This window comes from Cervus canadensis, chromosome 31 (genome assembly GCF_019320065.1).
Source record: "Cervus canadensis isolate Bull #8, Minnesota chromosome 31, ASM1932006v1, whole genome shotgun sequence".
In the NCBI taxonomy this organism is placed as follows: Eukaryota; Metazoa; Chordata; class Mammalia; order Artiodactyla; family Cervidae; genus Cervus; species Cervus canadensis.
Window position 1 is genome coordinate 31,322,341 of NC_057416.1, and position 15,450 is coordinate 31,337,790.

The 15,450-nt window shown below is 57.5% G+C and overlaps 1 protein-coding gene across 10 annotated transcripts in view; it reads right to left on the reverse strand.

The window, feature by feature from the left end:
• Nucleotides 1-2,302: 2,302 nt before the first annotated feature.
• FGFR1 (fibroblast growth factor receptor 1) overlaps nt 2,303-15,450 on the reverse strand; it is a 50,206-nt gene continuing 37,058 nt past the window's right edge. For 6 of the 10 annotated variants that reach the window (XM_043453974.1, XM_043453973.1, XM_043453977.1 and 3 more), the window contains 13 exons: nt 14,890-15,013; nt 13,768-13,958; nt 9,840-9,984; nt 7,700-7,902; nt 6,733-6,878; nt 6,411-6,532; nt 5,768-5,878; nt 5,048-5,238; nt 4,326-4,448; nt 4,102-4,172; nt 3,756-3,893; nt 3,487-3,592; nt 2,303-3,329 (listed from right to left, as the gene is read on the reverse strand). In XM_043453974.1, coding sequence (XP_043309909.1) covers nt 3,153-3,329; nt 3,487-3,592; nt 3,756-3,893; nt 4,102-4,172; nt 4,326-4,448; nt 5,048-5,238; nt 5,768-5,878; nt 6,411-6,532; nt 6,733-6,878; nt 7,700-7,902; nt 9,840-9,984; nt 13,768-13,958; nt 14,890-15,013 — 1,848 coding nt within the window. In that variant the 3' untranslated portion in view covers nt 2,303-3,152. The remainder of the gene's footprint in view (nt 3,330-3,486; nt 3,593-3,755; nt 3,894-4,101; nt 4,173-4,325; nt 4,449-5,047; nt 5,239-5,767; nt 5,879-6,410; nt 6,533-6,732; nt 6,879-7,699; nt 7,903-9,839; nt 9,985-13,767; nt 13,959-14,889; nt 15,014-15,450) is intronic. The other 4 variants (XM_043453972.1, XM_043453970.1, XM_043453978.1 and 1 more) reach the window with 1 other exon arrangement.

Genomic DNA, 15,450 nt, shown 5'->3' on the forward strand with positions numbered 1-15,450 from the left:
CACAGCTAATCTTCAAGCTATCAATAGGTCACTGAACAACAGTTGGGGAGAGATGGATATGGTCAGCTTGAAACACCACACTTAATTGACCCCCGACCTCTCGGACGAACAAGAAACACTTAAACCTCTAGTTGGTGCGGGCTGCAAACGTTATCATTTCCACGCACCAGGACAGACATCTGGGAGGCAGTGTAGCGTAAATGGCCCTAAATTCTGTTAAGTGCCAACCTAGAGAGAACTTGCCCCAACACTCAGGTCCCCACGCATCTGGCTCCCAACAGCTGAGGGAGTGGAAGCCTGTCTCCTTGCCCTGCCCTCTGCTCTTCCCCACAAATGCATCTACTGTGGCTGCACCAGCTGCTAATAATCTCACCGAGTATAATTTTAGGCATTTTCTAACGCCCAGCCTCGGTGGTGATGTCAGACTTGGCCCATCTCACACCCTGGGAATTCTGCTTCAACAGAAAGGTGTTGGTGGCTTGGCACGTATGGACCTGCACGTGTGCCGTGTCTAATTCTGTTTCAGTCACTACAGGTCACAACGGTGATATCAAGTAAATGCTCTATAGTGTTAAAACCTAAAGATTTCCTTGTCACAACCAGTGCACACCGGTAGGTAAGGTCAGGCTAACGGAACTTTAACGCTGATCGACACCTTCCTTTTGCCCAGGATTCTGGCCCGCTGGCTCCCCCCAGTGGTGGCTGCGAGAAACACAGCGACTTCATTGTCATGAAGATAGATTTCCTTCAGCCGTGGTTCAATCTTACTTACCTGAGATCAATATAGTACATTAGCGGTGCCGGGGGACCTGTGACCCCCGGCCTGTGGCAATTAGAAAGGGCGGGAAGGTGGTATCGATCGATGCTCTGGCCCTCATCTTTTAACCCTCAGGAAACCAGACAGACTCAGTGTCTTGACAGCATGACATCTTCATTAGATAAACTGGATCTCTTTCCTCAGGAGACCCAATCTGGTCATCTAAGTAAAATGGCCATTTCATTTTCTCTCAGGTCAATTTCACTATCTTTGATTTGACAGCTCAGTCTCTCGGGAAATTCATGGGTGATTAGAGTAGTAACAGCAAGGACATCACTGTTACAGCAACAGTGAGCTGTGTCCCACCACCTCTACTGAAGGCATGTAAAGCCCTTTGTGAAAGAGCGACCATCCATTCACACGACCCTGGGCCCACACTATCATCAGTATTTTACAAGGAAAGGCGCCACTTCAAGGTGTCCCACAAATGGTTTTAAGAGCTAAAATTCATTTCCTGACTCTGTTCTTCACCAGCGTATGCCTTCCTTAAACGTGAACACAAATCAGAATATGTTGACAGTCACATACTCTCAGAGCTACCCAGCAGAAGAGAGAACTTTATAACAGGGGCCAACACTAAAATGGGCCAAGAAACAGCTCAGAAAGGAAACTTTAGGAGCAACCCCATTCTTCCGACACAAACTAAACTGGACTTGCTTTTATATTCAGAAGGGATCCGGCGAAGAGCAAGCTTTGGGGGCAGAGGCTGCGAACCAACAGCCTGAGTGAGCCCTAAGGTTCCAAGGAGCCAGCACCTACTTGGTGGGGGGAAAGGGATAACCAGCAGGTGGCATAGGAAGAGAATTCCCCAGCAGCCAAAATGCACACTTTCACGGAATGTCTTCCTTTTCCTGAGGGCTGGGGTGGAGTTCCTACGGGAAGAACTGGAGGAGGCCAAGTGCTAGCCCCAGCACATGTGGTCTGATCACTCGAATTCAGAATGGTGTTGAGGGGGAGGGGTAGGCATGATGGACATAGAATAGCCTGGGAGACAAGAAACCGGAAGCCAGGGTCCTGGATGTAAAGCTGGTCTTAGGTGACGGCTCCTCCCTGACAAAGCAGCACAGGCAGAACCATACCCTCACAGAGGAGCAGGCACCCTCCTGGGTCTGAGTGCCTGCTGCCCCCGGTCAAACCATACGTGGCCTGCATCTTCATCACTTCAGCCCCACGCCTGGCTTTTCCCAGCTGGGCCCTCAGCTCCCTGTCTGACTCTCAGACCCCAGAGGGCTCCACATTTCCACCGAGGAAACGTGTGGTGGAGGGGGCCGTGGGGCCTGACCCTGGGCCCAGTGCCCCCTACCTGCCCACCACGCAGCTGCCTGCCTTCTTTCCCTGCCTTTCCCAAAGCCCAGCAGAGGAAGGCGGGCTGTCCAGAAGCCTCGGAGCAGGACCCATGGGGAAGAGACCTCGGGACAGAGCCCCAGAGCCCGTCAGCCTCGCTCCTTCACAGCCAACCTCCTCTCCCGCGTCACACAGCCCGTATAAAAATGAAGCAGCAGCAATTTTATTGAGGGACCTAAACTGAAAATAGGTTTAGAACATAATTTAAAAAAATAAAACAGCAAAAGTAGCAAAAAATATATGACCTTTTTAAAAACATTTTCCTTTTTTTTTTCTTTTTTCTTTGTTTTTAATATATAGCAACTGATGCCTCCCAACCACCAGGAGCATCTTACCCAATGGGTAAATCTCTGGTAACGACCCTTTTAAAAAGACATGTAAATATATACTCAGATTTATACACTTTGTGTTTTCTTCGTAGCTATGTACAGAGCCCCTGCTTTGGGGCTGGGCCCCAGGGCCACGCCGCCGGCTCCCGGCCTCTGCGTCCCCACCCTTGGGTACCAGATATTTGGTCAGCAAAGCAAATTAGTACCGGAATCAATAAGCCACTGGCACTATCTGTCGGGGCAGAGGTCGCCTTCTGCGGAGGCCCGAACGCTGACCACCCCCATACCCAACTCCCACTGTAGCCCGAGGACCTGCCACCAGAACACGGGCACATGGGCTGTGCAGAGCAAGCGAAACCAATGCAGGAAAACTCAGTCGGCTCTCGCTCGAGGGCGGCTCGGCCCCCACTGCCTGACCCTCCAGGCGGCAGGGAGGGGGTCTTGGTCCAACGTTTGGCAGGCCACGTAGTAGCCGTCAGCAAGGACCGGCCTTCCTGCTCCTCTGTGTCAGGCTGTGAGGAGGAGAGGAGGGGAGCTCGGGGGTGCGGGCCTCAAGGAGGCCGGCCAGCAGAGCACAGGGGAGGCAGCGAGTCCAGCGGGAGCAGGGGCGGGGCCACAGCTGAGGATGGAGTCCGGGGAGGGGTGCGGGGTGTGGGGGCCAGTCAGCGCCGTTTGAGTCCGCCGTTGGCCAGCTGGGCCGGGTGTCGGGGCAGGCAGGGTTCCTCGGGCAAGGGCTCGTGAGAGAAAACAGAATCCTCTCCGGAGGAGCAGGTGGAGCTGCGGGTGTCAGGGAAGCTGGGGGAGTATTGGTCCAGGGGCATTGACAGGTCCAGGTACTCCTGAGGGAGGAGACAAAAAGATGGAGGACCCACACTCTCCTTCCCGCGGCGGCGGGATTCATTCCGCGAGAACTCAGGATGAATCCCGCGAGAACTTGGAATGAATACGCGAGAACTCGGGTCGGTAGGACACAGGGTCTAGGCAAGGCCGCCTCACCTGGTTGGAGGTCAAGGCGACGATGCGGTCCAGGTCTTCCACTAGCTGCTTGAAGGTGGGTCTCTGTGAGGGGACCGCGTGCCAGCAGTCTCTCATCATCATGTAGCTGGGGCAGGATGGCGAGGTCGGGGTGGGGGGGGAGAGGACAGGCTCAGGGCGGAGGGGCCGCGGGCAGCTGGCTGCGCGCCCCCATTCCTCCCTCTATGCCCCGAGCCCAGCCCGCCCCCAGGGCCCAGCCCAGGACTCCAGGCATCTTTTCTCAGGCTTACAGCTCGTTGGTGCAGTTACTGGGCTTGTCCATACGATGTCCCTCCTTCAGCAGCTTGAAAAGCTCCTCCACGGGGACCCCAGGGTACGGGGAGCCGCCCAGAGTGAAGATTTCCCAGAGGAGTACCCCAAAAGACCACCTGTGGATGAGCGTTGTGGGCATAGAGCTAGGCCCCCCCCCCACTGTTTTCACCACCTCTCCCCCCAAGTCCTCGACCCCAGGGGACCAGGGGGGGTCAACTTCTGGGGACAAAGTGAAGGGGCAACGTTTCGTTCATTTTCTGAGACAGGATGTGGGGCTGTGCCGCCCTGGAAACTCTCCCCAGCAACTGCTTATCTCAGACTCACACGTCGCTCTGGTGGGTGTAGATCCGGTCAAACAAGGCCTCCGGTGCCATCCACTTGACGGGCAGTCGGCCCTGCAAGCAGCACGGGGACGCTGGGGTGGCCCGGGGCAGGCAGGGGTGGACGCAGGGCTGGACCCAGCTCACCCGCCCACCCAGCCAGTGGGGGTGGGGGCAGCCCAGCGGCTCGGAGTCCTGGGGCAGAGGACTGGCAGTGCCCGCACTTACGTTGGTTGTCTTTTTATAGTAGTCGATGTGGTGGATGTCTCGAGCAAGACCGAAGTCTGCGATCTTCATTACGTTGTCCTCCGTTACCAGGACGTTCCTGGCGGCCAGGTCCCGGTGGATGCACTGTGGGGCCCAGAGGGCAAGGGGGATTGGGGCGGGGGGGGCGGGTGGTGGAGGTGGGCGCAGGGGAGGGTCAGCAGCCGCCGGTGGGCCCACTTCCCTCACAGGCCCTCACCTGCCCCACCCCTCGGCCCTCTGAACCATCCAGTTTCTTGCTACAGGGTCCCTCTCCTGTAGGTCAAAGCCAGACATCCAAACACCCCCAGCTCTGGGGCTGCCCAATCACTTCAGCAAACCCTCCAGGCATCTTCCCCTCCCGGTGCCTGGCTTTCAGTCTGCAGGCAGTGAGCTGAACCCCTCTCTGCTCTGTCCAGTTTGCATGGGCTCTCATGGGGATTCCCTGTCTCCCTGGCCAAGAATATCCATACAGGCCTGGGCTCAAACAAAGCAGCTTCTACCCAGCACCCAAAGCTGCACCTAACTCTCACACAGGATCGCATCTCCTCCCCGTAACCAGTTACAGCCTAGGCATCATCGTTCTAACTTCACACTGGTCAAGCCCAATCCCAAGGCCACATGGCTCTCTTGGCTCTGATGTCCCCCCCACGCCCTGCCGCCCCCCAGGGTCCCATGCTACCCAGGGGAGCTGTCAGGAGCCACACCTTCTTGGAGGCAAGATACTCCATGCCTCGGGCCACCTGGTAGGCGCAGGATACCAGGTCCTTGGAGGAGAGCTGCTCCTCGGGGTGGTGGCTGGGGTTGTAGCAGTACTCCAGCCCCGGCGGCCTCCGGGCCTGCAGGTACTCCCGGAGGTTGCCTTTGGAGGCGTACTCCACGATGACATACAGGGGACCTGGGCACATGGGCGCGGAGAGGCCGTCAGGGCCGCCGGGCGGGCGCATGGGCTGAGTCTCGCCTGGAGGAACCCCCTCCCCAAGGCACATTGTGAGCCTGTTCCCCAGGCCTCACCTCCCCTTTGAGGGGACCCCAGAAATTCATCCCACTCCCCAGAAGAAAGCAAGGGCAGTCATTCTTCTCAGCCTAGTCCAGGACATTCCCAAGCAAAGCTGGGGCCAGAGCCCTGACCTTGGCTGCAGCAGGTCACCTGTTCTGGCCACACAGTGTGCATGGATCCAGGTGCCTAGACTCTCAGATAAACCCCTGTGGGCGTCGGGCTGGACCCCGAGAAACACATTCCAACTATTGCTAAAGTGGCCTCTCGCCCCAACCCACTTCCCTCAGTGTGGCTGAGAGATGCCTGATCCCTGACGCCCCAGCTAGGCATCTTCTCCCTGACAGACAGACAGACAGATGGCAGGAGCCGGGGTGTCCGCCTGAGCCCCTCCCCCACACGGGTGGAAGCCTGCCGGCAGGGCGCCCACCATCCTGCGTGCAGGCCCCCAGCAGGTTGATGATGTTCTTGTGTTTTCCAATCATCTTCATCATCTCCATCTCGGAGATCAGGTCCGACAGGTCTTTCTCTGTTGCATCCGCTGCGTGGACAAAGCAGAGAAGGGGATGGAGAAGCGTTTGCGTCGGAAGGGAGGCCGACAGGATAAAAACTTAAGGGAGGGGGATGAGGTGAACACCCAGGGGTCCCTTTCCTCTGGGACTTGCTTCTCTCTTTACATGACCCCTCCCTTGGCCTTTTTTTTTTTGGCGGCACCACGCGGCACCACACGGCTTGTGGGATCTCCTCTGCAGAGCAAGTGCAGAGAGTTAACTGCTTGACTGCCAGGAAGTCCCTTCCCTCTCCTTTTCACATCCAGATTTATCTCCCCTTCCCTCTTATGAGAGCTGCTGGTGTTGCCAAAAAAAAAAAAAAACCAGGATCTGGGGTCACCACCTGATGACGGACGCCAAGGAACAAAGTGAGGTCATGGTGAGATGGCGGGGTGTGCAATGCCCCCCCAACTCCAGGACAACCTAAGCAGGCTGTGGAGCAGGTGCAGGTAACGGCCTGAGGCCCGGAGTTCGCTGGGAAAGGGAAGGGGTCGTTTTTGCAGGGACACAGGCACCACATACACTTCAGCATCTTCACGGCCACTTTGGTCACACGGTTGGGTTTGTCCTTGTCCAGCCCGATGGCCTCCGCCAACACCACCTGCCCAAAGCAGCCCTCTCCCAGGGGCTTGCCTAAAACCAGTCTTCAAGGAAACAAACGGTGGGATAAGCTGGAGTGGTAACTTATGTTCAAACCTGACAGGAACCCCCACTCCCCCCGCCCCCGCCTCCAGTTCCCCCGACTAAGAGCAGACGGTGGCAGTCACTTCTGGATGCTCCCCTGAAGGTCTGAGCCCATAGCACTGCCCCCATTAGAATAATGAGCCGGTGGGGGGGTGGTCACCTGTCCCGAGGCAGCTCCCAGCGAGGGTCTTCGGGAAGCTCGTATTCAGAGACCCCGGCCAGCATAGGGGTGCCGCTGGAGGAGAGACGCGAGGGTCGAACCAGCAGGACCCCGGAGTTCATGGACGCGCTGGAGTCGGCCGACACCTGCAGGGAGGCGTGGGGTCACCCTTCCAGCAGGAATGGGGGAGCGGCGGCAGGTCCCTCCCCTCCCCGCTCAGGACTTGTTGCTAAAGGCAGCAGTGTGGACCTGGCATCTGGTGCTCCCTCCTAACACAGGCAGAAAGGCCACAGGAGGTCGGAAGACCGAGGTTCTAACAATAACTTATGTTTGCCACCAACTCGCCTTTCTGGGTTTTGGATTACTCACCTTTCACATGAGCATGAAGCCTGACATTCTGCTGTAACTTATCAGTGCAAGAGCAACTCTCTTCCTGTCCCCATTCTTATGTGAAAACCCTGCCATGGATGAGGGGTTCCTGACTCCTGAAGTCCCTTCCAGAATTATCATGGCTTGGAGCGAAGCCTGCCTCCTCCTTTCACACACCTTCACCCTCTTCCATCTCCTGGGATGAGGGGAGGCAGGCGCACAGGAGCGAGAGGGCATCTTGGGACCCAGCTCAGCTCCTCTCCTCTGCTTTGCATATTTGCATCCCTAATGGGCCCTCAGGGGAAGCTCAGATTCATAATATCAACCAGGCATTTAGCCCAGTGAGGTTGTCTCCCAGTCCCCAGGCTGGCTGAGCAGGGCACCGTGGTTGAGGTAAGATGGGTTCACGGGATTCATCGGCCAGAAAAGCTTGGAGCCTGACCCCGAGCACTTAGGACATTCCCCTGCTGCCACCCGGAAGCCGGAAACCAAAGTCCGAAGCAGTCAATGGGGGCCATGGAGAAGACAGAGTGCCGGCAGGTCCCACAGGGAGGACGCACAGGGCAAGGCAGAGCGTGCGAACCCCCCGTCTACTTTCTGTTACCTGTCTGCGCAGAGGGATGCTCTTGGCCAGCTTATGCACGGCCATCTGGCTGTGGAAGTCACTCTTCTTCGTGCCGCTCTTCATCTTGTAGATGATGACAGACCCCACCATGCAGGAGATAAGGAAGGCCCCCGTGCAATAGATGATGATCTCCAGGTACAGCGGCGAGGTCATCACCGCCGGTCTCTCTTCCAGGGCTGGGTCAGTGTGAACAGGACGTTAGTGGGCTCAGGGCAGGGCTGGTCCACTAGGGTCCTGGCTCCCTAAGAAACTCAACATCCATCTCCTAAACTCTGGGAATTTGGGGGGCAGAGACGAACCGAGCTAGGTCCTAGCTGGGATTGGGGTCCTGATACTGAGCACACAGCAGACATCCTGGGATCTGTGAGGCTCCCTGACCCTGACTTGAATCCCCAGAGGGATGGATTGTATCTTGCTAGCCAATGCCCATGCCCATGAACTCAGGAGCCCTCCTGGCTCAGGGACTGCTGGACTGGATGGGTACTTGGTGCCCTGCAAGAGACAGCTGAGGACTCACTTGCACTAGATGCTTCTCTCAGTGTTCCCATGGGCACACGGCCCTTCTCCACAGTGCCCGAGCACTGTGTCAACACCTATCACAGGGGACAGCGAACCATCCATCGGTCTTTCATTACTGATGGCCCAGGGGTACCCTGAGGGCCCAGGTGGCACCTCATCCATGTCTGCAGGCCACAGCGCCTGGCATCTGGTGGCACTCATAACGCGAAGACAATGATGCAGGGAGGAAAGAAGAAAACCAGTGTATGTCCTGACTTCATTGCTCAGCTTTGCCTACGTCATCTCTATCAGGTCAGACGTGTAAACATCTACATCTAGCCAAACTGCAGACAGAACTTTGCTTCCAAATGTTGTCTGGATTATTAAACATAAATATGGAAACATCTCTTTAAGACTTCCACTCATAGGTCTAACTCCTCACACTGAGGAAGGACAGGGAGGGGGTAGTTTTATTCTCTTCTCTATTCAGACTCTCCCGCCTCCCACCTGCACTAAAGCCCACACAACTCAAGCCTCTTTCCCTCCCGCACGGAGGTGGGCAGGGTCCCATCCAGCAGGACATCCCTTCCCCCACCCCTCCCCTATTAAAGACCCCCGCCAGCCGCAGGGGCCAGCACCCTGAGGACCTCTTCCAGGAGGCCTCAGACATGACCCCAAACCAGCCCAAAGAGAACTCCCCGAGGTGTGATGAGGAACGGCAGAGCTGATAACAGGGAGAAGCGTTTCTGTTTTTCTCTTTCCCTAGCATGGAGAAACAGACGATCCACTGGGAGGCACAACACAGGACAAAGACAGTGACGAGGAGAAAAACAGAAAATGCTTCTGCGCCTCCAGTGGGGGCGCACGTTATCAGAGGAGGAGAGGGAGGGACAAGGAAAGAGACCAGAGTCCGCAGGAACCTGAGTAGCGCCGCACCTGGCTCCAGCCCCGAGGCCACCAGCCCACCACCCTGCCCAGGCTGCAGGCTCCTGCCTTCCTGGTCCGGCCCCCATAGCCCCCTCTGGAAAGGAGCTGCGTTGGGAGCCAAAGAGCATAAATGGGCACCACTGAGCCCCCTGTGCTGCTTGGGAAAGGACTCGCTCAAAGCAGTTCAAGTCCACTGTCTGGGTCTGGAGGAACCTCTCCCACCGAGATCAGCAAGGGGGAGGGTGGAGGGCACTGGTGCTTACAAGTGGCAAGCCTCTCCCTTCAGAACACATAGCTATATTCAGTTACAGGGGGAGCCTCTCGGAGACTTCAGGGGGCTGGTGATAAAGGAGTGGCTGAGTCAAGGAAGACTGCTGGACCCGAGGAGGGAAGGAGCCTGCCCTGGAGGAGAGCCCGGCTGCAGGTTAGATCCAGATCCCATGCATGCATCACTCCAGCCCCGGGGAGAGACGGAGGCAGGCCCACAAGTGAGAGCAATCTGAGATCCTGCACCAGGAGGAAGGCTCCGGGGTGAGCCGAGAAGGTCCGACCCCCGAGGCCGGATGACTTGCCAGAGCCGCCTGCTGCGTACGGAGCCTGGCTCTGTGTCTCCCGCGACCCCGCGATGCATGCTCCCCCCGTGCCCCTGGCGAGGGCAGGACATCGAGAGGAGGAGGACAGTGTATACCTTCCAGAACGGTCAGCCATGCAGAGTGATGGGAGAGTCCGATAGAGTTACCCGCCAAGCATGTATACTCCCCCGCGTCCTCAAAGGAGACATTCCTTAAGTGCAGCACCTCCATCTCTTTGTCGGTGGTGTTAACTCCGGCCGTCTAGAAGAGACAAGGAAGCCACATGGACAAGCCCGGGACCGGAGGCCTCTCAGAGAGGGAGGGGGGAGGAGGAAGGGGAAAAACAAATAACCAGAGGAAGAAAGGTTCCCCAGCGTCTCCTTTGCAACAACGGACAGACAAAATCACCAGGCAGCGAGAGACCTGTTAGAGGAAGAGGGTGAGAGCCTGAGGAGGAGCTCGGCAGACCTGACGGCGCGACGCGGATGGCTGGTTACACCCGTCACCAGGCGCGGCAGCCCCGGCCCGACCCGGCATGCGGCGCGAGCGCATGGAGAAATGGGGCCGGCGCGGGGCAGGTTGGTTTCCGGGGGGGCACACACAGGAGGGACAGGGGGCTGCAGACTCACACACACACACACACTCACCCCCCCCCACACACCCCCATACACACCCCCCACACACACACCCATACACACCCCCATACACACTGCACACACACACTCACCCCCACACACCCCACACACACCCCCATACACACTGCACACACACACTCCCCCACACTCACCCCCCACACACACCCCCTCACACACACACCCCACTCACCCCCATAGACACCCCCACACACACCCCCATACACACCCCCCCACACACTCACCACACACACATGCACCCCCATACACACACCCCCATACACACTCACCACCATACACACACCCCACACACTCACCCCACACTTACCCCCATAGACTCACCCCCATACACACCCCCCCACACACCCCCATACACACTCACCCCCATACACACCCCCACACACACTCACCACACACACACGCACCCCCATACACACACCCCCCTACACACTCACCACCATACACACACCCCACACACTCACTCCCCCCCACACACACCACCATACACACCCCACACATATACTCCCATACATACTCACCCCCCCCACACACATACACCTCACATACACACTCCCACACACCCCCATACACACTCACCCCCCCACCCTCACACACCCCTATACACACTCACCCCCCACACACCCCCATACACACCCACCCCCATACACTCACACCCACACAAATACCTCCCCCATATCCCACACATACCCCCCCACACTCTCACCCCCCCCACATGCACACAAATACCCCTCACCCCCCCACACCCACATGTACCCACACAAATACCTCCCCCACACACTCTCACCCCTCCCACACACACCCACACAAATACCCCCTTACATCCCCCCCCATACTCACCTCCCCACACTCACACACTCTCACACCCACACAAATACCTCCCCTACATCCCACACACATGCACACAAATATCCCCACACACACTCACCCCACAAACATACCCACATAAATACCCCCCCACACTCACCCCACACACATGCACAAATACCCCCCCACACACATACCCACCCATCCCATACACACATCCTCACACACACCCCCCACACACCGCCCCATACCCTCTCAACCCCCCATACTCACACCCACACAAATACCCCCCCACACCCCACAAACACACACACCCACACACACTCTCACCCCACACACATACCCCCCACACACATACCCCCCACCACACACACCCCCCACATACACTCACACCCCCACCCTCCACCGTCACCCACACACACACCCACTGCACGCACACACACCCCACACTCATCCACACTCAAACACCCCCCCACACACACTCACACCCACACCCCCCCACCTCCCTCCCACACACACCCCCACACCCACACACCCCCACACTCATACCTCACTCTCACACACACCCCCACACTCATACCTCACTCTCTCACACACCCCCACACTCATACCTCACTCTCTCACACACCCCCACACTCATACCTCACTCTCACACACACCCCCACACTCATACCTCTCTCACACACACCCCCACACTCATACCTCACTCTCACACACGCCCCCACACTCATACCTCACTCTCACACACGCCCCCACACTCATACCTCACTCTCACACACGCCCCCACACTCATACCTCACTCTCTCACACGCCCCCACACTCATACCTCACTCTCACACGCCCCCACACTCATACCTCACTCTCTCACACACACCCCCACACTCATACCTCACTCTCACACACCCCCCACATCATACCTCACTCTACACTCACTCTCACACACCCACTCACATCACCCCACACTCATACCTCACTCTCACACACACCCCCACACTCATACCTCACTCTCACACACACCCCACACTCATACCTCACTCTCACACACACCCCCACACTCATCCCTCACTCTCACACACCCCCACACTCATACCTCACTCTCTCACACACCCACCCACCCACACACTCACACATCGCTGCAGACGCTGGTCCTCTCTCCTCTCCATCACTCGGACCCTCAGTCTCCAGGATCACCCAGGACGCACCCCACACGCAGCCAAGAACACACACGAGGCACAGAGGGGTGACACCAACACAGAACCAACCAGTCGGCCGCCCAGGCCGGGTATTTTTCCATGGCTCCGGGCACTAGAAACCCAGCAGGCCAACAGGGAGAGTGGGGCGCTGGCCTCCCCACAGCTGCCCTGGCAGCTCGGGGCCTCCGTCAAACCCCCAGCACAGGGGCCCCTCCAGCTCCCCGTTACCTTTTGCCACAGGTCTGGTGACTGTGAGCCACGCAGACTGGTTAGCTTCACCAATATAATTGGAAACCTTACACACATACTCCCCGCTCTGGGCCTCTGTCACATTGAACAGGGTCAGGACCTCCGCATCCGAGCTATTTATCCCCGAATGCTGGAACAGACCAACGACACGCCGTCAGTTGGGCCAACACAGACATGTGGCCGTATTTGCTCCCGTGCAGTGTTAAGGTGGGCCCAGGAGCTAAGGCAAGGGGCTGAGGTGACACGTGTCCTCTTTCCCTCATTAGCAGGACAAAAAAGTGGACTTTAAAAATCCATGTGACTGAAAAACAAACTGAATGGAAAAAATCATCGCCCCAAGCAAATGTTTCATTTGTGTTAAACCCCCTCCTCCAGGAAGAGGGCAGAGATTGCCAATGGAGACGGCAGCCAAGGTCCAAGGCCCCAGGCCCACTTCCTACACCGCAGTTTCAGTGCCCGAGGTGAGGAGTGTGGTGGCTGGGAAATCTTTGGAACAGCCAAGCCAGGGAGGAGGAGGTCTAAGGCTGGGACCAGGAGGGAAAGCAGGTTCCCAGCTTCTGGTTACTTCCTGTTGCAAGATCCACTGGAGAATTAGGCAATTAGCTTCCCTGGATTAATGGAGCATTCAGGGACATTCAAAGTCTGGGAGTGGGAGGAAAAAAAGGAAGAAAGTGCCATTACTCCTGAAACCGCTGAGGACTGACCCGTGGCCTCGGCTTTTCCAGCCCTACCTAAGCTAAGCCGTGCCTGGCATCAGCCCATGTGCCACAAAGGACGTGACTTGGGAAGCAGGGCAGAGACTGGGAGATGCTTGCTGGGAAGGCTGTGGTAGTGGGCAGTGGGAGAGCAGAGTGCCAACGCCTTCCCGGAGAAGCTGACCCAAAAGCCTGGGCACGGTCACCGTCCAAGCTCTTCAGAAGCCAGCAGTGCTCACCCCCAGCCCTCGGCGCCCCACAAGCCTTCACCCATGACCTGCCACTGGTCCTTTGGAAAGTGGTTGGGGCCCCACGTAAGATGGAACCTGGACCCAGCAGAAGGACCGGGGCCCAATCGCGGGGACTGAGCCGGACCCCAGCCACCTGGGCCCCAGGCGATATGGGCCTCCTTCCCCGAGCCCAGCCCATGGAGACCAGAGCCAGGATTACCTTCAAGATCTGGACATAAGGCAGGTTGTCCGGCCCAATCTTACTCCCGTTCACCTCGATGTGCTTCAGCCACTGGATGTGGGGTTGCGGGTCGCTGTACACCTTGCACATGAACTCCACGTTGCTGCCCAGGGCCACTGTCTTGTTGGCCGGCAAGCCCGCCTGCAGGATGGGCCGGTGAGGGGACCGCTCTGCGGGGGCACGGGACAGGAGAGGGTCGTCAGGCCCTGCCGTGGCCGCTCCTAGCCGGGATGCCGACAGAGCATCCCAAGGACCAGCACAGCCTACCTGCCCGTAACTAAACCCACAGTCACTCAGACTCTCGCTGTTCAGTGTGGTCTGGGAACTGCAGCGCCAGCTTCACCAGCCTGTTAGAAACACTGACCCTCAGATCCTACCCCGGACCTCCTGGATCACAAGCTTGTATTTTTTTTTTTTTGGCTGCACTGCATGGCTCGCAGGATCTTACTTCCCCAACCAGGGACTGAACCGGGCTGTGGCAGGGAAAGTATCGAGTCCTAACCTCTGAACCTCCAGGGAACTCCCCAGAAGCTTCTTTGCATACCATATCCTCAAAGCCAAGGCAGAACGCTGGGTGCGAAACTCTTTACCTTAAGGTCGCCAGAGAAGGAGATGCAGAGCCTCTGGAAGGCAGAGGCTGCACCACAGCACCAGGAGGCACGGCGTTCTTGTGCAGTGCCAGGAGTCTGTGCAGACTGACCTCTCTGAGCCTCAGTGTGCCCCTCTGTACAATGGGAACAACAGCGCCTACCTTGCAGGGCGCTAGAAGAATTGCCTGTGGTGTACTTACTGTACCCGGCAGACCACTCGCATCCATGGAGTGGCAGCTACTATTAAGCTAGATTAACCACCACTATGCCAGTCACCTCCTGCAGGAGAGACTCAACAGCACTTTTCCCCTTTACAATGAACCTGTGGTACCGCTGATCCTCCCAACTCTACTGATGGATGAGAAAAGGGAGGTGGGAAAAAGGAAGGTGACGGAGCTAATAAATGCCACAGCATCCTGACTCTACCCCTAAGTGAACATGGCTGCCAGGCTGTGCTCTCAGCATCCCTGCTCCTTCCACCAAGCTCCTCCTCCTGTCGCCACCCTCTTACCCACGACATCGAGCTGGTAGGTATGGTTGATGCTGCCGTATTCGTTCTCCACGATGCAGGTGTAGTTGCCCTTATCCGAAGGCACCACGGAGTCCATAATGATGCTCCAGGTGGCATAACGGACCTGAGGGGAAACATGCAAAGGGCCCCACTGTGGGTCTGGAGGGAAAGGTGGGCAGAAGCCACGCACCCTCCAATCAGAGCATGCAGCCCGGCTACACAGGGAGCTGGGGACCGTCATCCCAGCCCACTCACACTCTGCAAGAAGGCATCAGGCAGAGGGGTGTGAGGACTCGGAAAGTCTGCCCGCCACGGCCAAGGCCATCTGCAATCTGGACAAACGTGCCTTCGGAGCCCTCCCAAATACATTGCGAACTTTCCCAACCCTGCACCCCTGTCCGCACTGCTCTTGTGCCGGAGCAGCGTCCTGCTAAGAGTCCAGCCGTGTCCACCCTTGACATCTCGTTTCAGAGTCCGTCTGCTGTTCTCCTATCCCTCTGTGCCTCACAGGTGCAGTGCTCCCATTAGACGGAACTCTGTATGGGCAGGACGCTGCCTCAT